General features: G+C 29.8%; 2 protein-coding genes and 1 long non-coding RNA gene across 4 annotated transcripts; 2 read left to right on the top strand and 1 right to left on the bottom strand.

Moving 5' to 3' along the window:
* Positions 1-7,250: 7,250 nt before the first annotated feature.
* On the top strand, positions 7,251-13,369 carry LOC145333462 (uncharacterized). Of its 2 annotated transcripts, XM_080178612.1 has the most exons (11): positions 7,257-7,450; positions 7,840-7,884; positions 8,790-8,845; positions 9,142-9,211; positions 9,396-9,436; positions 10,900-10,969; positions 11,331-11,376; positions 11,922-12,023; positions 12,298-12,367; positions 12,845-12,893; positions 13,136-13,369. In XM_080178612.1, the coding sequence occupies exons 1-11, from the start codon at positions 7,331-7,333 to the stop codon at positions 13,175-13,177; spliced, it is 711 nt and encodes a 236-aa protein (XP_080034738.1). In that variant the 5' UTR covers positions 7,257-7,330; the 3' UTR covers positions 13,178-13,369. The 2 variants fall into 2 exon arrangements, with proteins under 2 accessions (XP_080034739.1, XP_080034738.1); XM_080178613.1 differs by lacking the exons at positions 9,142-9,211; positions 9,396-9,436 and having other exon boundaries at positions 7,251-7,450.
* A 2,541-nt stretch (positions 13,370-15,910) lies between these two features.
* Positions 15,911-17,998, top strand: LOC145333461 (uncharacterized). Its single transcript, XR_013884507.1, has 2 exons — positions 15,911-16,041; positions 17,587-17,998. It is a non-coding gene; the product is annotated as an uncharacterized LOC145333461 (long non-coding RNA).
* A 1,718-nt stretch (positions 17,999-19,716) lies between these two features.
* On the bottom strand, positions 19,717-23,095 carry LOC145333460 (uncharacterized). The gene is made up of 10 exons (XM_080178611.1): positions 22,954-23,095; positions 22,291-22,427; positions 22,032-22,109; positions 21,721-21,784; positions 21,529-21,596; positions 21,262-21,330; positions 20,848-20,986; positions 20,543-20,596; positions 20,252-20,356; positions 19,717-19,946 (listed from the first exon to the last, which is right to left on the bottom strand). The coding sequence occupies exons 1-10, from the start codon at positions 23,041-23,043 to the stop codon at positions 19,830-19,832; spliced, it is 921 nt and encodes a 306-aa protein (XP_080034737.1). The 5' UTR covers positions 23,044-23,095; the 3' UTR covers positions 19,717-19,829.
* Between the last annotated feature and the right edge of the window lie 2,689 nt (positions 23,096-25,784).

The raw sequence follows: 25,784 nt of genomic DNA, 5'->3' as shown, positions 1-25,784 counted from the left end.
CAGCGACACTGCACTGTATGACTTACTGGTCTTCCATTCGTACAAGGGTTACAAAAATTTTTCTTTTTAAAACTATAATTTTAAGTTGGATGGTCGACTTCCCCGGTTTCACCACCTCAAGGGCATTTGAGGTCTTTATTGGCATAGCCGCTATTTATAGATAAAATGGTAGATAACTTTATTGCAGTATGAAATTTTTTAATCTTATAACAATTCCTCTGATTTATCAAAATCTTCCTTTACTTCGTTTTCTTGTCTTCTTTAAATATTTTGTCTCTTCGCTACATATGGATGTTATCATACTTGTTTATACCTGTTTTATTTGACTTTTTCAATAGAATAGTCATTTTTCATGAATACACATACACGCAAAATTGCTCAGAAAATTAAAATAAAATAAAATTTTCTTCTAAGAATTTTTTACCTCCCTTTTAAAACGAGGCTTTTCTAAAATTAGGGTCTTTAGGACGTAAGTCCAATGAAAACATAGTTATTTTTATATTTTTTCTACAACATTTTATTGTATGGTAAAAAAATCTAAAATTTTTAACAACTTTTGATTTCACATTCTCACTTTTGTGAATGTTGTCATCCTTGTTATGTTATAAAATTCCAGTTATTGATTCAATAAAAAGAGAAATAAAAGTATTTTGAACTCTTTTATTCTTTTCATTTTTTGATATTTTCTATGTATTATGATAGCTTTCTGTTATAGAAATAAGATAAAAATCAAATCATTAAAGAAAAGTAACGAAAAGTCTATCTGTTTGTATGTCTTTGCTGAAAGATATCGCTTACAGCTCTTTTAGAGTTAAGCTACTTTTAGGTTTTAAATATTTTAGAAATATTTTTAGAGATTTTGTCACCCCCAATATAAAGAAAAACGATTTTGTAAACTAAAATTTTAATTAGAAGGATAATATAAAGCAATTTAGTACTTATATACTTATAAAATGAATGTTTGGTTCAGTGAAGAATAATCATTTACAAAGGTTCAAAACTCCATAGTTTACTTAATTGTAAAAGGAAGCAAACACTAACCCATCCCCACCCCATTTGAATTTTTGTCCTGTTTTATTATCTATATTTTTCAATCAGAAACGGAACATAAAATATCAGCAAGCGAGTTAACAATGGGCTGTTTTTTCACTAGTCCCCAAAGTTTTATATTAACAACTATTCGTTGGCTTAACAACTTTGGGGACTTTTACTAAATTTGGATTGGTTGATTTCGTTAATTTCAGTGTTCAAACGTTTCAACCACTGATTATAATCTACAGATAGGGCAATTTTGTGTAAAATCATTTGGGATGCACATCAATTTAGAAACCTGTAAAAACATACATTGAGTGCCCGAACTATAAGAAATAGAATTTATTCCCAATTTTCCTATCCATGTATGGCAGTGGTGTTTATAAGATGGATCGTCAAACCTGGGTTCATACATAACAGGATTATTTACTTATTCTAAATAAGAATTTCTTAAAGAAATCCCTAAAAATAATTTTTATTATGTGCAGTAACTTTGAACATAAATTTGTGTTATTTTGACATAAACAAAGCTTTAATTTAAACAGCTAGAGACGGGAGATTAAAGAACACCTATTTAAAATTTAATAAAAACCATCTAATTAGAAATCATACATGCACCAAGATAATGATTTTCTCTATAATTCATTTGAAACTTAAATTCTGGCGTACCTAGGGTTTTCGTAGGGAAGCGAAAGATATCATTGATTGACAAACGCACAAACTGAGATGTAGAGCAAATTAGGGTTGGGCCGGATACTTTTTTAGCCGGATATCGGATACCGGATATCCGGCTGATTTCTAATGCCGGATATCCGGTTCCGGCCGGATATCTGGCAAACGTTCGATATCCGGCAATTTACCGGATATCCGGTCGGATAACCGGATATCCGGCGTCAAAAATCAGCCGGATATCATGTAACCGGATAGTTTTAATATCCGGTATCCGGCCGGATATTGAAAATGGCCGGATAACCGGCCAGACCGGATATCCGGCCCAACCCTAGAGCAAATGCCATAAACAAGTATTTATCCTTATACTAAAGTAACAGGATGTTTGTCTGTCTGTCTGTCTTTCTGTGTGTATCGAAGGATCTCGCTAACCGCTGAACCGATCGGGTTCTCCTTAACAGGGTAGATTCTCATATGTCCTGGGAAGGTTTTTAACTATTTTGGGGGAGGGTACTACCACCCTCCCAAAAGAAATGACAAAAAAATTGAAAATTTTCTCAAAATCTGGGAGACTTCAACGTCAAATAAGGAGGTATCGTACATAAAAAATTAACTTTAACAAACAAAAACATTTAAAGTGCCACTAGAGGCCTCTAGGGGCGTAGCCGCTAGTAAAGTAAAAAGCACGAAAACTAAATTTAAAAAGCATGAAATATATTATATACTTTTTTTTTAGTAACGAATCTACTCTATAATTCACTTTGTCTGTCCGTTAGTTAGTCCGTAACTTTATGGGGGAAACTTGATTTTTTCGGCTTCTATTAAAGATAGACAGCTGAAATTTTTGGAGAAGATTCCTATGCTATATGCTTAATGCTCATCTAATCTATACATTGTTTTGTCCATCTGTCTGTTAATTGGGGTGCTATACGATTCCTAGATTTTAATGTTTTCTTAATTTTCTCAACTCCTTTTCAGGGATTAAAGAAATTCACATTCTCGTATTCATTCGAATCCAGTGGATAGGAACCGGTTCTCATCCATACGAAAAAACTATGTCTAGCATCATATTATATCCAGCTTTCTACGAATATAGAAATGTACAATCATAAGATTAAAACCGGTTTTTTTAGCCGGTGCCTCCGGCACCTCGGGGCTAAAAAAAATAGTTTTAATCTCATAATTGTACTTTCTATATCCGCGGAAAGCCGTTTATAATACGATGCGAGAAATAACTATTCTACATATTTTTACCAAGTTTCATTGAGATTTGTATATTAATTGGTTATTTATTGGTTGGGTTGCCATATCAATTCCTAATTTTTTAAGTTTTCGTGATTTTCTCGACTCCTTTTCAAGATAAACAGCTATAATATTTAGGGATTAATTTGGCCAACATTCTACATATTTTCACCAAGTTTTTAAAGATTTGCTATTTGTTGGGGTGCTAGATCGATTCCTATATTTTTACATATTGTTTATAAGCTAATGCTTTAAAAGACCATTATACATTTACAAAAAAAAATTTATGACATACTCTATTGATAACTTTTTCCAGATGTCTATTCATAATTTTTGAGCTTCGCTACTTATGGATGTTGCCATCCTTGTTAAATTTCTATTTTATTTTTCATCTTTCTGTAACTCTCTCAATGTTATAGTATAGATATGTGTGAAAAGAAGAAACATTAAAGAAAATTAAATGCCATTCTGAACAAATTCATTTTATTTTAACAAAATGAATAGTTGAACAGGACAGATAAACTTTAATACAAAATGCTAGTTGCATCAAGGTGCATACAGGATTTCTTTCTTTCCGTTATCTATTATTTTATTGATTTCTTGAATCATATTAAACAAGACAAGATAAAATTAGTTAAAAAATGCAACCAAATAAATAGCTTTGAAACAACACAGGACCAGTAGATATATTCCCTAAACAACTCAACATTCAAAGCGTATTAGTAAGTGAACTCTTAAGGGTCAGGCAAACAGACGAAAGAAAACCTTGTGAAAACTCTCAAAGTAATTATGTAAGGTAATTACCCCCTAATTGCAATTTATAGCTGACTCATAATACGACATAAATGAAAAAATGATGACTGTGCGTAACAAAAGGTGTACACGTACAAACCAATGAGATCTCTTCTTTGTTCCTTTAGTATTCTCTTATTGGTGGAATTAGACAGTATGTCTCTTGAGTAACTCTATTGGTCAAAACAGTATTCATAGATTATATTTCTGCTTTTATAAAAATGGGTTCAACCTCCTAACTGTCTTATCCTAAAATATTCTTGACTAAATCAGATTTTCAAATGGTTGGGGTTTCAAATGTAAGGATATGTTTTAATTCGGTTTCCAGATTGAGCTAATCCAACTTATTATTAAGCAACAAAACTTTGAATGTCGTATTTTTAGTGAAAATATTTTAACCGAATAAAACTGGTCTGCTAGAAAATGTAAATAAACAAAACTTTTTTTGAAAGCGTTGATTTTATTTTTTATGATATTATTTTTCGTTAACGTTAGATTTTTATTGGGTCAATTTAATTTTTAATTTTTTTATTTAAGAACTCTGTTAATCTATTTTAATATTCTATTTCAAGAACAATGTGTGTAATTTATAGATTTTATAAATTTGGTTTTTATACTTAACTATTTCTTTTAAAAGACGTTAATAACATTTGCTTTATATAACAATTATCTTATCTTATTTTCTCGCAGTGTTGTTGAGTTACTTATGAACGTTGGTATTCTTTTTAATTATATAATGTGATTATGAATGTTCTCAACCTTGTTTTCTCTGAATTAAATATTAGTCATAGTAAATTCAGTTGTAACTTAGTATATATATTTAGTTTTAGCCGAAATATCAATGTGTAAATTGTTAATAATAAAGGTCATACAATAAAAAAGTAACTAGACAAATACATTATTGGTGAGATTTTAAAGTTTGATTTTTATAAGCACGTCAAACGTCGATATTTTATTTCCTAGAGTAGGTATTAGTATTATACAGCTGTATGGTTGATGTTTGTCTTTTACCCTTAAAAGTCGGGCCCCTTGTGCAAGTCCCTTATTTGATAATGAGTTTCCAACCTTAAGTAAGTCAAAGTCAATTTTCGCTCCCTTCAACCTTTTATTAAACAACCTTCAATTTTAGGTCCTTTATTACTGAATAATTTCAAACGGCTGTAATTTTCTTATTTTTGAAGCTAGAAGAACAATTTGTTTGCAGAATATGTCTCTCTTTATGTAAATTTTATATTAGAAATATCAAAATATAAATTTAAGCGGCCGCAGCTGTACTTGGCAGCTTCCAGCCGCTACAGTCTGTAAGAAAAGTTTAAAATTTGAAGTCTCTAAGTCAAAAAGGAGCCTCTTAAAGCTTTCTGGAGACCTGGATGGTCAGGACCTGCAGGATCATACCTGGAACCTGAAATTGACTTGAACACCTGTATTTCATATGAGGATGTACTACTAGAGGATATTTTAGTATTTTGGTAAGATAAAATGCTTTGTTTAAGTCAAAATAAATATTTTTGCTTTTTGCCTGGATGACCCTGCTAGGTTTGCTGGCATCCTGTGCCCGCTAGGATGGAGATATTCAAAAAAATTCAAAATATCAGTTATGTGTCATACCCATACTTAAAAAGTCACGCAGTTTGGGCTCTTTATCTTTTACACACAGAAAATGAGAATGAAACCCCCCCCCCCCCCCGACCGTTAAGGTTTCAACAATAATTGAGCCCTTTTAATATGGAATCTTTATATAGGTCTCGGGATAGTTTTAGGCTATTTTTTGTCCTTCCCTTCCCTTTCAAAAACAGAATAAAGCCTCTGGTTTTATTTATGAGGAGAGGGTCTTTATATATTTATGAGCATTATTATGAACATTATAGAGTTCTTTATTTTAGGGTAGCTTTACTTCGGACTCGGCAGGTATTTCTTGGTATGGCGGAGATACCATCCTCTAAAATAGTTATAAACCTTCCCTTGACATATAAGAAGCTTCACTTTAAAGGAGAACCTTATCGGTTGAGAGGTTAGCAAGATCCTGCGCTACAGACAAAAAAAGCATAAGCATACTACTTTATATAATACGACTAGCGGCTACGCCCCCTAGAGGCTTTTAAATAATACGTTACCTATCTATTTTTGCGTTCAAGTCTCTATGATACCTATCTTTGTTGCGTTCAAGTTTTAATTACAAAAACAAAAAATTCGATTTTATTGTGATTTCTCTTGGGAGGGTGGTGGTACCCTCCCCAAAAATAGTTATAAACCTTCTCGGGACACATGAGAAGCTACCTTGTTAACGAGAACCCGATCGGTTCAGCGGACAAACCAACAAACATCCTGTTACTTTATTATAAGTATATAGTCATAGAATCTTTATTAGAGCTGCAATTGTCCAATAGTAATGCTAAAATCATAAGATTGTTCTTTTTAAGTAAGAAAATGTATTTTTTGCTGGGCTCCTTATGGATGTATTTATTTTAACATACTTTCCTAACAGTACACCCCTGATTTAAACTTGGTTGACATGGTAATGTAATAAAAAGAGCTTTCTAGTTGACATTAAGAATAATATTAAAAAAGGTTGCACGCAGGTGTGCTAGTAAACTAACAAATATTTGTTACTTATAAGTAGCATTAGGTTTGTCCGACCGACCGTCCAATCGGAAAAAAAGATATGCAAATAAATTGTTTAACTATAACATAAAATTGCGTCAAATTAAATAAGCTTTTCACAAAAAAAAATACAAGAAATTTATGTAGCAATAATGTTAGAATATCGCTACGTCGATAATACATTACCTATAGGAACTTTAATTTAATGACATGAAGTCGATATGGATATTAATATGTCGATGTTATTTGTAGTATTTAATAATTTTGCTATTTTTTGCCCGTAAAACTTAGAGAAATAAAAATCCATGAAATACAATATTAATAACAAATAATGTTTGTTTTCTGTCTACATTCATAAACCAAAAAGACATAATAGGGTAATTATAAATTTCTAATGTAGTGCCAAGAACCAAATTATAGGTTAGCAATGCTCCTTCCAACTGTTATACTCCTATCACTATAACCTATCCTTATTTATATATAAATTAATGTACTTCAGTATTGTGCTTACCTTTCTTTAATAAACTTGGTTTCACTGTGTGTGTCAGCAGGATTCTGCAGTCGCACTACACTAAAATTATCATCAATTACATCAAATAAATATTTTGCATACCCTTCCTGTATACCGTCTACAAAATAATGACTATGGCCGCAGCGCTCATCCACCTGGCCTGCCAATCAGCAGCGCTCAGCCCCCTAGCCTACCTAGCCGCGGTCGCTCAGCCATATAACCTAACCTTATCCAAAAACTGTAAAAATAAAATTCAAACTAGGGAAAAAATTCTATTTATTTGACATATTTTTAAATCCTAAAAAATGTTTGGTAATATGTAATTAAGACTTAATTCCACAAGTTGAAGAAATTCACTACTATGTCAAAATATATTGTTTTTTTTTGCATTAAACAATACACTTTTCTTGTTGCAGAAAACCCAAAATTTCCATTTATAATAAAAAATGTATTTTCAGATATTTTGATGTATTAAAAATTGAAATGTATTTAGTGATATGTGATAAAGATCAATATAATGAATTTTCTTACGGTCCTAATGATAAAATTTGGAGTATGATTGATAAGAAAGAGGACTGGAATAAAATAGCTGAGTATATTCAGGTAAAAAAATATATTTCTCACAATTTCTTTGAGTGTATTTTCATTTGATAAATGCACGTTCTAAGACCATTTATTATTCCCTAATTTTATAAACAACATCCATAATTAGCAATGCACAAAATAAGATATATTGAAAGAACGGACGAAGTAGGTTATACAAGTCATCCATACAGTGATCTACTGGTCACAGCTACCAGTCTGTATAGGCAGTACACTCCTCTAGCAGAATTTCTGTACAACAGTCTCTGATTGTGTATATTATTTACATAATCAACACATTTACAATATTTTAATAGAAAATATACATATGATGGTAGAGCAGGATAGAAACTACATCTAGCTACTATATAGCTAGAGTATACAGTTGTCTAAGATGTATATTATTTTAGGAGGAAAGTGACCATGCATTTTCCCCAAGAATGCTCTACAAAAAGGTAACAAAATTTAATAGATACAAAAATTATGAAAAGGTCTTTAAAGGAAGTCTGCAAGACATACACTGCACTAACTGCTGAAAGACTGCTACAAGTAGACCCAATACCCAAAATTTTAAGCTTACAGATTCAATAACAAATAGTCATGGGCATTTTAAAATAAAATTTTAGGTATATGAAAATTTTATAATTTTCCACACGTAATGATAGAAAGGGGACTATCCACAAACAAGAACAAGTGATTCTAAGCACCTTCAAGCAGTGATCCATAGTATTTTTTAGTGAATATACTAGGCTTATGTTTTATATTTTGTTTATCGACTTAAAAGTTAGGTTTTACCATTGTTTTATATAAAAAAAACTTTGAAATGTTAATCATTTTTTTGTTCAATATCATCAAATGTTTTGATGAGTTCAAACTGTTGTTTAAAAGACTTGATACAAATTTATATTAATTTGATTGAAATGTATATTTAGAAAGGGTTTGGTAACTTGTAATATTGTAAACAGTTTAATTAATGTACTTTTGCAATTTACAGCATTTGATGCTTTTCTGTCGTGTTATTTTATTTTGTTCTTAGAACTCAACAAAGCATTTGATGATATTGCATCAAAAATGCTTTACATTTCAAAGTTTTTTTTATATAAAACCACGGCGAAACCTAACTTTTTAGTAATTAAATTACGTCGCCTAGAAGCAACATTAAAAGCTTATTTTCAGCAAAAAATTATACAAAGTATTTTATTGGTAAAGTAGTGAAGTTTTTTGGAGGTTACTTCCAAATACCCTATAAAAAATCTACGCCCAACAATTTTTTTTTAAAAAGAAGAGGGTCGACCGCCTCAGCCCTAGAGGCCTCCAGGGCCTTAGCCGCTAGTGAGGAATATATATTTGTTTAATTAAGGAAAGGAAAGAAACATCAGAAAGAAATTTGGACACACCTCTACACATGGCTGTTAGGTAAACATTATCAAACTTACAATTTTATTTGTCGGTAAGGTAATCCATTTGAGTGTCATCCAAAACCACTATGTGATAATTAGGATGCTCTTAATAGTGCATAATGTGGATAAAGAGGGGATTAAAATTTAACATACTTCTGGCAACTCCCTAGCATTACCGACCAAACAGACACAATCCCTTTCAGAGTCGGGATCACATAAAAGTAATTGGTATGCCTATATACAATTATACATATGTATATAAATATATTTTTGCAGCATAGGTAAATCAATCTTTTCACTTGGTATTTTTAGGGATGAAGCATCAAAAATTGTTTTGGAAAAATTACTAGAAGCAGGAGCTTACAGAAGCATTCTAAATCAGGAATATGTTTATTTTTTTTAATTGTAACGTTTGTAACAAAAAATGCCTAAACTAATGATTAAAGCTATCTTTTATAGACGGACCGAGGTTAATTAGAGAATATTATTGATTGAAAATATGCCTAAATCTGTAATATAAAGCATGACATCTTTAATTGTAACTCAAAATAAACATTGAATATTAGAATGGTCAAACTGCATATGATATTGCTCTTAAAGAGGGAAAGTAAGTTATTTTATACAATGTGCTTACTTTGTGGAGTAGCTTATATATAATTATTAGGGACTGTCAAACTAGCCGTCATCTATTGCAGAAACTAGAAGGATATCTATGTGCCCGTCCTTATGTATGAAACTTAAGATCTCGGTAAACGCTGAACCAACGAGTTTGTGCTTATCGTGAAAGAAATATTACTACTGTTCCTGTTGTGTTTTTTAAACAATCCCTTTAGATCCTTTTTAATTCAAAATTTTTCTCAAAATAAATAAAAAGGAGAATATATTAGTGAGGGCTTCGCCACTAGGATATAATATATTATTATGATTAGACAATTCGATCGACATACACGGTGTTTCAGAAAAAACTGCGTTTTCCGTTTTTCTGACACAACCAAAAGGAATACAGAAAAATCGATTATATGGCCTTATTCTCTGTAAAAAAGTACATCAAATTTATAACAGGTGTTTTTCATTATCTCTAAAAATACGGCCTCTATGATAGGTACATAGTTTCCAAAAATGCTTTATGTGAAAAATGTTGTGCAAGAAAAATTAAAATAACTCTTTTATTATGTATAAAAAAATCGTAGAGTTTCAATATTAATTTATAAAAAGGTATATGAAAAGTACCTTAATGAGTTTTAAAGGTGAAAAACAAAAAGCATTTTTAAGAAACTGCAAATTGTCATTTTTTCACATTTCTTGATTGTGATGCATTTGCAGTAAAAGAATCTTCTTTAATAACGTAGGTTATAGTAAAAAGAAAAAAAACTCCTTTTTATTTGATAAAAAATCTCTAAAGATAAAAAAAGTTATTGAAGTTTGAATTTTTTTTATTAAAGCACTTAATTATGAGTTTATATCTAAACCTGTCAATCAAATTAAAGGATTATAGGAATAAATGAGGGGTGGGGATTTACGAACATGAGCAATTTTTAAGGTCATGTTTCTTAAGTATACAAAAAGAAAAACTGAATATTTGTTTTCAGTGAGGGAATTTTAAATGAAATTTTTAGTGTAATTGGTAGAAAATTGTATTGGCCGTAATAAGATGTTGTTTTCAAGTGAATAATTTTTTGAAAACTAACCTTAAGGCACAAAATTCTACCAGAAAAAAGCATCATACGCATCTTTTGAAATATTTATGCTTTAAAATGCGTTGTTATTTTCAGAGATATTAAAAAACACCTGTAACAATTTCGATGCATATTTTTATAGAGAATATTGACATATAATTTTTTTTTTGTACTCCTAATGGTTGTTTCCCAAATTTGGAAAACGCAGTTTTTTTTTAAACGCCCTGTATATAAAACTATATAACTATAAGATCTTTTATCTTAATATTAAATTACAGTTTACTGAATAATTAAATTTTTTTCAAATAATTATTTATCAAATTTAGTATATTATTCTATAAAAGATTCACATTTAAATGCTGCGCCACGTACAGTTACAATTGTCGTTGTTTAGATATGACGATGAAATACTGAAGCTATTGAAACCTCCAGATGAAGTTACAGAGAATCTTGATATTATAAAAGTTGGTCTTTAGATAAACAAAAAATGATGATAATGTCTATAAGTAATGCTTAGATATGCAATCTATTAAAACATCAAAAACAACAAAGAAAGATGAACAGATTTAATTCACAATAATTAGTAGAATCTGTACAAGAAATTTAAGTAATATGCAACATTTACCACACCGTAAGTGCGAACTGACGGACAAAGTGAGAGTTAGAGTTGATGAAAAAAACCCATACCCTTTGTTAATTTTGTCTCTTGTTTTCTTCGCTCGACAAGGCACTTCCCGCCAGTATTTTGCTCTCGACAAGGTATTTTAAGGGAAAACGCCATTATGAACTTTTTTATGTTAAATTTACTATTATACAATTTTACAGACCATGGAAAAATCAGTTCACGATGTTATGGTTGACGTCGCAGGAATAATATTCTTAAAACATTATCTCTTATCATAGTTTTTCCTGTTCTATTGTTACTTTTAAGTGATATTATTTATCAACTTAAATTATCAATATTTATAATGAAATTAAAAAGCGATGTCATTTTTTTTATTGTTTAGAATCACTAATGTACATCTTTTATAAAAATTAAAAATATATGTCTGCCCATATATCTTATGAAGCTTAATATCTAACTAACCGCTGGACCGATTGGTATATGCTTTTCAAATAATATCCCTACTGGTCATATTATGGTTTTAGGTTCGTTTCTTTTGGTTGGAACACCTTCCCCCCTTTCATGTGTGTTGGACTTGAATTTTAAAATTATATGATATTAATTTTCACTTATTTGTCATATATCAAGTCATATCTAAATTACTCCATTAAAACCCGTTATCTTAATATATAAACTTTATTCATTGTCCAATACCCTATAAATAATATGTTCTTCTGTTATGTTATGTGCGCGATTAATATGTAAACTTAGTTCAATGTCTACCCTATTAAGAATATTATGATATGCAGGAAACTTGATAGAATCCCATGGTGTTTTGCTTCCCCAGTGTGTCATATTTTGGGAAAAGTCTGCAAATCCAACCTTTGATAATTCTCTACACTTTTCTGTTCCTAGTATGTATCTAAGTATATGTCTGTCGATCTGTCAGTCTGTCTGTCTGTCTGACTCACCGTCTGTTTGTTTATTTATCTGACTGTTTTTGTCATATATCCTTGGGTTCAACTTGGGTTCCAAAAACCCAACTAATGCATACATGCTACCTATCTATTGACTGAACTATGTATTTGTCTATGTATTAAGCTTTCTATAAAGAACTACATTTTATGAATTTTAGAGGATGTCTCAGAAATCGGAAAAAAACACAGTTTGAAAAACTGTCTATTTTAGTGATGTATGGTGGGTTCAACATATCATTGGATAAAGAAAAAATGGTTTTTGATGTTTCAAGTTTCTGTAGGTAAAAACAAGAATGACAATATATGGAAAAAAAGACAAACTAACAATCCTCTAATAAAGAGTAGTAAGGTTTTTTTGTCTTAAGCTTTAGATCTTGGATGGTAGTCTGATAAGTTAGTGCTTTCTAGGAACCATTATTAATGTCTTTGAGTGGTTTTAGGCTATTTTCCTACAATTCCCTTTTGTCTCTTAGATGCAAATTTAAAAAATTGGTGCTTTCCCTTTAAAAGTCTGTCGGGCCTGGACCTCCTCTTTCCCTCTCATTTTTAAAAATAATTTAAAAATATGGGGCTGGTATTTATTTACCTAACCCCTACTGGTTTACAATTTACCAATTACTACCTAATCTAACCTGTCCAAAAGAATAAAACAAACAAATGGAAATCGCGCTCCTCCCGTATTAGCAATTTTTTAAAAAGAATGGGTGCGGAACTATCTAGGAACTTTGAGGGAAACCACCAAATAATTATTATTTCAGGATTGTTGGAGGCTCAGAAAGGGAGCACACCATAGATAAAAATGGACAGGAAAAAAATGATAATTGAATGCTTAGTAAATAAAATCCTCACATAACGTGTAAGTTTATATGTCTAAGGGGTTTTCTTTGATTAACAGACCAATTTTGTTTAGAATTATGCCTTAATGTTCTGCTTATTCAGTTCTGACACCTTATGGATGTTGTTATCCTTGTTCAATTAAAATTAATAATTAATTTTTTCTTCAAATTGAATACTTAATTAACTAAATCTACAATTATTATTTTTGATAGATAAAAGAAATGGAAATATGCAGAGACCAGTATTCTTACTAAACTGTATATATGTTTATGTGATGTTCAGATTCTATTTTTTTTACTAAACAAAATTCTCTGCACGCCACTGGTTTCAAGTAACAAACAAGGGGAGACGGGTATAAATGTTTGAAGTGTTCTTTTATGTATAATCTTTTCATGTAAGCAATACATTTATGTTATAATGTAAATGATAAATATATTTTATGTTAATTTTTTTTTTTTTTTAAATTTCTAATTGTTACCTTAAGGAAGCTTTTCTACAGTTAAAGTCTATTAGTCCGTTTTTATAGATATTTTTAAATACATTTTTACGCCATTTTATTATCCTTGATGTATGGAATGATGTCCCATTAGCAGAGAAGCAATAAAAACAATGACAATATTTTAGATATTTAATAGAACAAGACACTTATTGCACATAACAATTATGACAACATTATTAATTAACTAATACTAAAAATATTGATAAAGAATGGACAAACGGATAAAGTTAATGGCTGACAGACCAACGGAGCAATTAAATCTTAAAATGAATGCTCGTTAGTATAAGGAATCTTTGAAAAATTTAGTTGTCTTTCTCAAATAGAAGCCGAGAAAATTATGAAATTACCAATATGTTTCAGACAGACGTACATTTTGAATTATAGAGCCTACTAAAAATCCAGTTAAGTTCAGCAAACGCTTTTTGAAGACATATTTTTATGTTTCTATTATTAATGTAAAACTTCCTTAAAATTTGATTGGTTGGTTTCAAATTAACAGTTTCCATATTTTTAACTCATAATTTATTCTAAAAGAGGGATGATTTTGTTTATCATCATGGGGGATTTTATTAATTTATCCTATATTTGATTAACCACCTGACTTTGCATTTAAAGACACACATATGAGTAGGATAACATACAAGTAGCGAAGCACAAAAAATCATGGATGGAAATACGGATAAAGTAATTTAAGAGCAGATTTAGTTTACATAAATGAAAAATAAATCTTTTTTGAAATCATAAAACCTTTCACATATGTTCTTCAAATATTTTATAAATTTTGTAGCATGACGGACAGACCACCAGACCAATTATACACCGGGCTGCTTCCTGGTAAAGGGAATCTTTAATAAAATAGCAACCGACAAAATCACATTTCCCCAAAAGCGTAACAGACTGACGAACAGACAAAGTGAATGATGCAGTAGTTTCGCTACTAAAATGGTCAAATCTATTAGTATCTGAAAATTAAATGGTTTTGTCAGTTTTCAAAAACCATCCTTCAGTTTAAAAAAATAGCTCAAAACATTGGCAGGTCTTATGTAAAGTAATCCTTAGATAAAGAACCTAATAGGTTCAGTCAAAATGGCCAAAAAAATCTAACTACTATAATTAATTGTACAGAACTGTTTTTACATGTTATCTTTGTTTTCACTAAATAGATTGTCATAATTGACGTTAAAGGTTGAATAAATGTATCTTTTATCTTTGTAAGTAGACCCTATATTTGGGGAGTTTATGTTCATCAAAAACTTATTAAAAGTTAGCATACACAAAGAAGGATATTAAGCTATGGTATCTTTTGTCTATTTGTTAAGATATTTTTTACTTTTATATCAAAGTTATTTCTCGTTTTCATTACTATTTGTAATGCTATTTATGGATGCAATTTCGTCAAACAATTATATTTTAGTCAAATTAAGTAAATCATTATTTTTTTTGTACCACCCTGAAAAAATACATATATATCAAATGCGTAGTAGTCATTTTTAAAATGATAAAAAATCTTTAAGAAATGATAAAAAAATATATGTACATATATCAGAGAATACAGATAGGATAATGGATCTAACAATCAATATTCTAGCTTTCTTTTTTTACATACATAAAAAACACTTTTTCAAATTTAATTCTTTTGCTGGCCTAAAAAGTTAATTTAGGGACCAATAAATAAATGTACAAAATTTTATCTATATATCTCTACTTTCTACCTAGCGCCAGGCCTCTAAAAACCAACTCAATTTCAATTTAACACATAAGGCCAAAATATATATAGTATTTCCAAAAAATCTTTTGTCAAAGTCTACATCTAGCGCCGGTCAGTTTTCTAAAAAAATTGCTGAAAAATTTATGTTGAAAAACAAACATCGCATTTTATAATTTAAAGAATATGCAGAACACCTCAATTAATCTACAAGCTATTCTCGTATGCATTTGAAATTTTATTTAAAATAACGGGATCTTAAAAATGGCCTTTTTTAGAGGAGTGGCGCCAGTAGAGATAGAGAGATAAAGTTTTGAACATGTATTTCTAGGCCCCTACAGTAACTATATATATTATATAAATGGTATGGATTCTAAAAGATTAAAAATATATTTATAATAAAACTAAGGCAAAACAACTTTTTAAAAATGCACAAATAACATAAGCTAAAGGTATCTTAGAAAAATCATTTATTGATTTAATTATAAGGACAACTATGCTTCTGCCACATTCAGTAAGAAACTTTTTGAAACAATATTAGATGTTATTATTATTCAGGTTATAGCTTCTATCTTTCACATAGGAAGATTAGAAGTGTACTATCAACGACATACTTTGTATGGCGATTCCTGTACAATGACGTTATTAGGGCAAGATGAGAACCCAATAACTTCTAGTAAACAGGGGAATAGTTACAAGTCATGTTTAATTTGCTCTTGTAATACTTTAAAATCAATGACTGTCCTTTAACACTTTTTATCATTACCTAAGCTAAAAAGAGATAAACTTTGGTATAAATAATAATTCTAATTGTGCATAGACTAGGATTTGTTTAAACTCCACAGCATCAAGATGTACAAGACTGTTCTTATCTTTGCTCTCTTTGCCCTCTGCTCTGTTGCTCAGGCTGCCAAGTAAGTCATTTTTTTACATTTTTTTAAGGCAATTGGTAGCTTTTAGTAAAACCATTTTTACTTTTAAATTTTATAGTTAAAAGTATCACATTTTTAAAATAATATAAAACTAAACATACCAATTAACACTATATTAAAGGGTCTTGTAAAAAAGCCTATTACTTCACTTTTTCAACATAAACCCTACAGTTTTTGTCAAATACTAATATCAAAAACAATTCTTACTAAATCAGTGACAATGAGAAAACAATATTGAATTTTGAATCTACTCATCTCTTTAGAGCCCTACAGCTCTACTCTAGCCCTTGTGTAAATTTTTGCTCTACCTGGAGAGTGGATATTTTATTACAAATTAAGATAGGTTTGTCTTTTAAAAGAAGAACAAACCTAGAGTTAGACATCTTAACCAGGTTTCTAACTTAATACATGTCAATTTGGCATAAAAAAGATCAATCATTAAGACATGATGGCTATTTCTAGTTCTCGAAGTTTGACAGGTCTTTCTTTTTGATGCTAAATTGGCCAGGATTGTGTTAGAAACCTGAGCTGGATCTTTAAATCGTTTTAGTGGTGCGCCAGATCGGGGCGATCCAGAGGTGCGACGACGCCGCGCTAAAGCCACTGCTAAAAAACTTTGATTTTTAAAAGATTTTTGGCGCGGTCTTTATAATAAAACAATATATAATTTATTTTAAAAATAACTATAAAAATGTTTTCATGATAGTTTGCAATAAAATATTAAAGTAATAAAAAAAATATCTATTTATTAAACATGATTTACCCCGATTTGGTGCAGCAATGCCACTCGCTGAGTACTAATGGCGCGCCGGAATCGCCCATGCCAATTCGATTTAAAGATTGATATTAATAATCTGATGGTGCGCTGAAATGAATCGCCCCGGTTCAGCACACCTATAAACGATTTAAAGATTTAGCTCTGGTAAAAGTTTCTATAGAAAGAACTTTACATGCCCATTAATGTGTCTATCTACAAGATTTAAACGACTTAAGATGGTTGTTCTTTTTTTAAAGGACAGAGCTGTTGTGTCTTAATGTTTGATGGGCCTATCTTTTTGTTCCCTAATTCGCAAGGATCGAGTCATCTACACGATTTAAAGTAATTAAGACGATTTGTTCTTTTTTAATCAATTCGTAGAGCAAAATTCTCCACAAGGGCTAGGTCTATAAATTTAGTGCTCTGGAAAGGTGAGTAAATTAAAAGTTCAGTATTATTTTCTTATTGGCATTATTTGAGCATGAATTGGACTATTTTTTATTAGTTTTTGACAAAAACTACAGGGTTTGTATTGAAAAAAATGAAGCAAATGTTTTTTTTATACACCATTTAACATTATGATATCAATTCATTTATGATAAAAATAGTTGCAAAATAAATTTTTTTCAGTTTTCCTCAAAGTTCATAGTGAGCACATAAACCCATTTATTTTGAAATGAATAAAAAATGATATAGGAAGATATTTTTGTGTTAGGTTATTTAAGGGTAAAATATGAAAATTTAACTCTTTATTGTTTATCCAATTGCAGGTTTGCCAAGCTGACTAGAGATGAGCCAGTTGTGTACTGCAGCGCCATGGACCTCATCACCTGTGTTGGAGACATCGAAACTGCATGGAATGACTGTTCTAGTGCTGGTTCTGTTGACGATATCTTCAATTGCATTGAGGATATCATAGGTGCTGGATCTGACTGCATGTCCTGTGTATGTGAGGTCCTTGGCATCTGCTAATTACTTGGCAATCTCAGGGACTTAATGATTCTTTAAGGTACTCTCTTGGGTGTCCTTTTTCTTAATTTAATTAATAATTCTTCAAAATTATGACACAGCAAAATGGATTGGATTGATATAATGTGATATATTGTTCTAATTGAATGTATTGTTTGTTTGTAAAATATAATAAATAAATATCTTCTTTTAATTTTCCTAATCAATTTAAAATTAACCAAGTTGTTTATTTTAAGTAGATTATATACTTAGTTAAGGTCATAACAAAGATATCATAGAAAAATGTCCACTGTGTCAATGTTCCATTTGGTCTATTGGTCTTTCTTTAATTCTTTGATATATAACAAGTGTGTGAAAAGAGAAAATTACTATCCAATTGAGCTTGCAAAAGTTATTATGCCTTATCCCTGCACACACAGCCATACTCTACTTTCTCTATTTTTTTCTATATTGATCAATGATCATGGATATAGGGATGCAACAATTGGTAGTTATTTGATTTACTTATAATGCAATATAATCAAAAACAGCAATCTTTGACCATAAAAAGTATGACTTTATAAATGGTTATTTCTTTTAAAATAATACCAAATTTTGGGTTTGATTATAAATTGAACAATGCAGGGCTGATAAGAATGGTTAATTACAGAAGTATTGTAATAAAATTTCTGCCATGTCCAACCCATACTAAGAAAAACTATATTCTTTTACCAACCAAATTAAATATGTTTTAAATGTTATTCAAATTGTCTGCTAGTATTAGTTTTGTGCAGATCAGTAAGTTTCATTTCCTTTGAGAATATTTATTTAGCTGCATTCTATCTCCTAGTACCTAATGTCTTTAAAATTAGCCAAAATAAAAAAAAAGTTGCATATGTCCTAGTATCGAGTGTCCTAGATAGCCGGAATTATAAATTTTAAATCCATTGTCGCCTTCCTATTTCCCTTTATATTTTTTCATTTTCTTTTTAATTTAGCATATATTTATACTAGAGTTGGCTCAATATAACTATATTGCTATTGGCTAGTTTTCTATAAGTACTTATCTATTCCTCAATAAATCAATTTTCCTCCCCCGTCATTACTATCTAAAAGAAAGAAGTAAATATTTATTAATTTAAATGATTTTAAAAAGATTTTTGCAACTATATTTTTTTTCACATTACCATCACTAAAGGGTTAATATGATCAAAATTTTAGTTTTAATATTTTAACACAAAGGAAGTGTCGCCACAATCAAATTCTTTTAAAATACAGTTTTCTTAGATTTACTCTATTATGAACGTATAATTTTTATATATGAAAAAAGGATTAAATACTTCAATGTAATTCAAATATCTACATGAAGTGAAAAACTTAATTCATTCCATAAACAAATAGAATAAAGGTCTTATCGCTTTGGTCAATGAGAGTTTAATGAGGATTATTGGAGTACTATGAGTTTTAAACACTTTACCATTGGAAGACTCGAGCTCATTTATAGACGTTTATTTCCTATATAGATCTGTCATGGATCTTGATGCAATAAAGCAGGCCATTTTGTAAATGTTATAAATTGGAAGATTTCATTAAATAAAAGTAATCGCATTTATACTTAGTAAATAATCTCAAACAGCTATACTGTATTGAATGTAATTGTCCATTTTAATATTATTAAGTATAGGAAATTATAATCTAATTATTTTTAAACTCTAATATTGTAATTCTTTTTTTCTAATTTGATTAATCAATGCAAATAAATGATTTAAACAAGGAAAAATTTTGTACAACTGTCTTGAATGAAAGGTATCAAAATTTTCAAATATAGATAAAATCCCAAGTGTACAAATCCATTTAATTTCTTTATTGTTTACTTGTGAAAAAGATAGCATAATTTAAATGTCAAAAAAGCTAAATGTTGTACTGTTACATAAAAAGCTATAAGACAGAGATAAAAAAGCAAAATATTTATTCAAACTAATATTAGCAAACATTTATTATTGATGAGATTCTTGTTTACATATTCTTGTTCAATGACAGCATTTTTGAATATTTTTTAATAATCTTACAATTTATTTTGCATGCATGGTCTGAGGCTCACTTTACTCTTGTTGAGCTTTTCAACAACACACTGATCAACACTCTGGATACCAGGATACAGCTGAGAGTGCAACAGGCTTGTCTGAAAAGAAATACATTTAATAAGTATCTAAAAGGAATATTGTATTTGTATCAAATGATAATTGATATTTCTTCTGTATATGATTAAAATATCCAAGAAAAAAGAATAAAGTTATTAGAATGTATGTATTTTTAAATTGAGTCAACTCCTTCTATTAAAATGTCCACATGAAATAAGCTCTATATAATTTTTTCATTATTGGATAAATAATTTACAAAACATATGTTTTTAGATATTTGAAAATAATTTATTAATGCTTGAAGAAATTAGTAATAAATCAATTAAAGTTGATCTAAAAATCTTACTGTAGCAGGGCATGTCTTCTCATTGTCAGGAAGATCAGCAATAAGCATTCTGAGAAGGTGGTGGGCAAGAATTTGAGGTCCTGTCCACACATCTTCAATATACCCCTGGATGTTTAAGTAGACAGTTTATTTGATAGATAAATTAATTGAATTATCAATAAAGATTAGCATATGGATTGAAAGATAGAATAATAAATAAATAAAAATTTATAGATTTAAACATGAGGAAAATGATTTAATTTTCTTGTGGAATAGTAACTAGATAGATCAAGCAAAAGCAGATGAAATAACCTGATCTACAATAACAGTGTATCCAGATCCGGTTTGGGCCTCACACATACCTCCCTGAAAATTTAAAATAGGTTAAATGTTTGAATTTAGAAGTTAAATCATTTTTTAGCTTTGAGTGTTCAAATAATTCGATTTCACATAGAAGAAAACATGTTGAAAAGCAAAAACAAGCATGAACATATTTTTTTATTTAAAAAATACATCTACTTCAATGCACATCACATAAATTAATTTGTTGTTCCGAATCTTTTGGTTTTGCTTAGTGATTTCTTTCTCTTCTTAATAATAAAACCAAGATAACTAACCTTGTTGACACCAGCATACTTATGACCATCCACTGGAGTCTCACAGTCAGCAGCAAACTGGTTGAACACAAGGAAGACAACAGCATCACAACCTCTGCTAAACAGAGCTGTGGTGTCCAGGGATGGGTTAGTGGGATACCTGAGTTTTAATTTTTTCATAAAATTATTTGAATTAAGTAGAACTTCTAGTGGAAAAAGATTGTTGAAATTCATTATCTAATTTTTACTTTCTTTTGTTGTTAACTGTTAGCATATTTTACAATGTAATTTTTTAGTTTGAAATTGCTCAGACAACTATTCTGCGACTTAAGCATAAAAAATTTACTTAAGTATCATGACATTGACATGTGATTTTTATCTATCCCATCTATGCCACAGAAAAAAGCTTTTGAATGTATTTAGACAAAAGTTTACCTTTCATTAGCATCATGTCTGGCAAAGGGTCCCTTCCAGGAGAGCAACAGGTTGTTCTGACCCAATAACCTTATATAGTAAGAATTTTAAAAATAATTATGAAATTATGATCTTGCATTTCTACCTTAGATTTGTGGTTTTGATTAAGCATCTGTAGGTACAATGTTTAACAGCTTCTATTTCTATGACAAGATTCAAACTCATCATCAAACGGAGTTTTCAATTTGAATGGAAGATTAAATAACTTAGGAAAAATACAAGACTTACTTGTTGGTATTAAAAGTAAGCTCATTGATATATTTCTTTACTCCTTCAGAAGTACCATCGGCCCAATTCTAAAAAGAATCAAAAGATTTAAATTAGAAAAAGGACCAAAATCACAGAAAGAAAATCTTTTGATATACTCATGAAACTTTCAGCTTTCAAATTAAATCATAGTTTTGTAATATTCTTCTTTACCTCATTGCAGGCTACATGGCTGGTAAATATATCATTTCCAAGATAGTAACACAAATCAAGATTCCTGAAAAAAATTATAACGATTTACTCAAACTCTTGAAGTACATAAACAATTCATAGAGTTATTTTCTACCTTAAACAAAAAATTTGCATCAAATTTTAATTCTAATTTTGATAAAATTGCATAAAAACAAAATAGCTTGGAAAACTTTATTGGTAAGATTCTGATTTCTTCATTTTTCACACAAAATTGCAAGTGGACTTTATTTATAGTTTATTTTAATATTATTTTCAGATAAAACAGATTATACCTGGCACCCAATCTTGAAGCATACAACACAGGTTTTACAACTTCATCTTCATCATCCACTGTCTTGTTTCCTCCCTTTCTAATATTAGGGAGATAATATAATATATGAATTATTATTACATGACTCATTACACACAAATAGACAAAATTAATTTCACAATTGGATGGTTACTTATATGTATTTTTAAAGGAATTTTATGTTTAATAATGGATTATTACTTTTCTAACATAACACCAGTATTGAAATGTTGTCTTCTTACCTGTAAGGATAGAACTTAGGGCCAGCATAAGCTTCTTCTGCGATTCCAGGTAGAGCTTGGATAGTGTAGGGGTAGGCTAGAGGCACAACATAGGGATTCGCAACAACATAGGGGTTTGTGTACCAAAGAGCAGGGGTCTGAATATAAACCACTCAATAGATGAATTGATGTTGGATTAGTAATCAAATTGATTGATAAACGAACTGATTTATAGATGAATTAAATGATTGATTGATATGTGTGTGCTTGACTAATTAAATTTTAAAAATTGATGTAAATTAATACTAAATATTTAATACATTTTTTTTACCCCTCCCCAAATATTTTACCCCCGGGGTAAAAATTTTTGAAGGGTAAAAAAAATTCCGGCCCCCCAAAAAACGAATTACCCCCCCTTAAAAATTCCCACTCACCCCCCCCCCCAAAAAAAAAAAAAAGCTTGGACGCCCCTGGTATCAGTACTTGAATTGATAAATAGGTAAACTAAATATATACTAGTTTCATTGATAAATGAATTTTTTTAGTTGATGTGTAGCTTGAATTGAAAGATAATCTAGCCATTCAATGATGAAATTATTTTTAGTTTTATACATTTAACGCGAACGGACATACCTTAGTTACTTCTAGCACTCAAAAATTTTAAAAGAGAAGCTACGCTCTTACATTGGGAACACTTCCAATATGAATTCCAACAGAAGTAGATAACAAAGTACACAGACTTAGTGTTATCCCAAGAACCTCAACCATTTTCATGAGCCCTGTGTTATTCGACTGTTGTATCCTGACTGACTAACTGACTAATTCTAAAAAGGTTGCTTAAACAAATTTCCAGATAGGTAAACATTTTATCGGCATTGGACCTTTACAAACCCCCTTTTTATAAATACTTTAAACATTTATTTTAGATCTTTAACCCGTATCTGTGCTAACTTACTAGTCGCTACCATAAAGGTCTTATCTTACCTGACTTAATGGTACAAGGATAGACCAATGGACGAAAAAATAATGTTGATTTTGAATTAGTTGAAAGTTCGGCATTTTTTCAACATTAGTCTGTAATTTATAGAAGTCCTAAAGATTAATAACAATGTTATCTTATTCGTTGGCTTGAACTTTTAACACCAATGATTTAATAGGATAATTTTGTTTATTATCAATGGGGATGTATATTATTTTATTGTCCATTGTCTTATCCATTAGGATCCCTGGGTTTTAAATAACAACTTGTTTTTATTAGTGAAAGAAATAAGTGTAAATTTTAGCGCGATTGAACTATCTTCTAGACTTAACCCAACCTAATCTACATAAAGTTTTTTTCTAAAATGGCCGGGGAGGGGCTTTTTTGGTTCATTATTCTTTAAAATGGATTTTGTTTAAAATTTCCAAATGAAAGTTAACCAATTTAAAACTAGTTGTTCTTTCCTAGTACCAATAAAAAAGTGCTCTCACAATGATGCTAAAAATATTTATATATATCTTTTTGCATTCTATATTTTTAGTCGTTATTGTCAAAACTTTATAATTATATAACACTTAGATATATTCATGAAAATCATTTAGACAAAATAAATTTTATCCTTCCAATTATCATTTATTTACATCCTAAAGGCGTTATGAAAAAAGCAAACGATAATTCATAGAATTAATGATAACCTCAAGTTTATTTTCAATTTAATCATTACAGCTATTTTTAGATCTTACTGGACAAACTCACATCAGGGTAAAAAAATTCAGTTTTTTGTTCATAATAATTTTGCTTTTTTGTATCCAATTCTTTACTGTATCATATGATACCTCGACCCCATAAGAAATGCCCTAAAAGCATGGCCTAGGAGAAATTCTTACACTATAAAAAATCTTTGCTATAAATCCACATACTTAAATTAAGAATGCGCTTACAATTTATGGAAGCATGAAATTGGAACACAGTAATAGTGTCTGACTGATTATGACGTAACAAAAAAAATAGCCAATGAGAGGCCGTTATTGACCAATGGTAAAATTTATAGTGGCCTCTCATTGGCTAATTTTTTTTGTTACGTCATAATCAGTCAGACACTATTGTGTTCATGAAATTGATGGGATTTGGGTTACTTTTCACTTTAAATTAATTAGATGAATAAAGAATAAAAAAATCAGGGGGTTCAATATCAATTTTCTTGGAATATTTGAGGCATCTCCATCCAAAAACAAATAAACACCTGCCCATAATGCATCTTAAAAATGAGAAGTTCATCGGTCCATTGATTATAAATTTTGATCTTACAAAACTTTCATTCTACATCTTTTATTTTTGCAGATATATTAAGCTCATAAATGAATGATTTTATGATTTTTTGTAGTGTTTTGTATCGTAAATATCAGCAAAAAATCAGCTTAGTACAAATTTTACTGAACATTTATGATATTTCAAATATCTGCTAAGGCTTATATTAAGCAAAAATTTAATTGATTTAATCAGGCATTATTTAAGATAGACGGCTGATATTCTTTCATGAGATTTCTCTACACAATAATGCTAGCATCTAAACTTTAACTTAAATTATAATAGAGTGTATGGTGATTCCTAATACAGTAAGGTACAATTAAGAAAGCATAGCAACTCTATAACATTTAGGTACAACTTAGAAAGCGCAGCAACTCTGTACAATTAAACATGCTGATTTTTTATCTTTTTGATATTATTTTTTTGTATGATATAATTATCATATTCATTAATATTTTGGAATATTGATTCTTAGGACAACAAACTAAAGTATTTTTAGCGAGGTTACTCTATAATCAAATCCTAATAAAGTATTTCCTTTTACAGTATCCTATATTTAGGCAATTTTGAAAAAAATTTATGTACAATTCCGTTTAGACTTAGAAATTTATACATGATTTATAGTTTGTCCTTACTTCTGATTTTTAAGCTTTACTTTTATAGATGTTGCCATCCTTGTTTCTTTATGACACACCACTGCCCGGGACTCTAACTCTGCAAGGCTTGTAACTTTGGTGCTAATAACTTGACTTAACGGAAAAAAGTAACACACGGTAAACTAACCTTGTCTCCCTTTTTCAAATTCCAAATATTTTGAGTAGCAGTAAACTTTTGTAATTTTAGAACCCAAGAATTGATGTAATATTTATGCATATTATTTATGCAGCTGCATAAGATTTAGAAAGCTGAAAAAGTTTGTTAAATAATGGATTTATTATCACTTGGATCTTTCACCAGGTTATTATGTACTCTAATGAAGTGAAAATTGTAGCTGGCTAAATTAAAGATCCCCTTTACCCCATCTCTCCCCTCCTACTAGATGAACAAACTGATCAGGATAAATGATGTCCATATTAGGAATTAAAATGGACGACATTTTTTCCCTTGTCATGATATCCACGTATATTCTATATCTTTTAGTGAAATGTACATATGTATGATAAACATAAACATAAATGAGCTTTCTCATTTTTCGTGTATTAAGTTTTCTGCAACTTTGTACACTAAT

The sequence above is a fragment of the Acartia tonsa genome, chromosome 12, assembly GCF_053477335.1.
Source record: "Acartia tonsa isolate MP-2025a chromosome 12, ASM5347733v1, whole genome shotgun sequence".
NCBI classification, from domain to species: Eukaryota; Metazoa; Arthropoda; class Copepoda; order Calanoida; family Acartiidae; genus Acartia; species Acartia tonsa.
The sequence above is the reverse complement of the archived record's forward strand: the minus strand, read 5'-3'. Positions and strand labels throughout refer to the sequence as shown.

Excerpts from the sequence above, each read along its gene's own strand:
- LOC145333462 (XM_080178612.1), top strand. The coding sequence starts at position 7,331 with ATGTATTTAGTGATATGTGATAAAGATCAATATAATGAATTTTCTTAC. Across the intron at positions 7,451-7,839 it reads AAATAGCTGAGTATATTCAG|GAGGAAAGTGACCATGCATT; the intron begins GTAAAAAAATAT and ends ATATTATTTTAG. Across the intron at positions 8,846-9,141 it reads CCTCTACACATGGCTGTTAG|GGATGAAGCATCAAAAATTG; the intron begins GTAAACATTATC and ends TGGTATTTTTAG.
- LOC145333460 (XM_080178611.1), bottom strand. The coding sequence starts at position 23,043 with ATGAAAATGGTTGAGGTTCTTGGGATAACACTAAGTCTGTGTACTTTG. Across the intron at positions 20,597-20,847 it reads AGTATGCTGGTGTCAACAAG|GGAGGTATGTGTGAGGCCCA; the intron begins GTTAGTTATCTT and ends TTAAATTTTCAG. Across the intron at positions 20,357-20,542 it reads ACACTGTTATTGTAGATCAG|GGGTATATTGAAGATGTGTG; the intron begins GTTATTTCATCT and ends TTAAACATCCAG.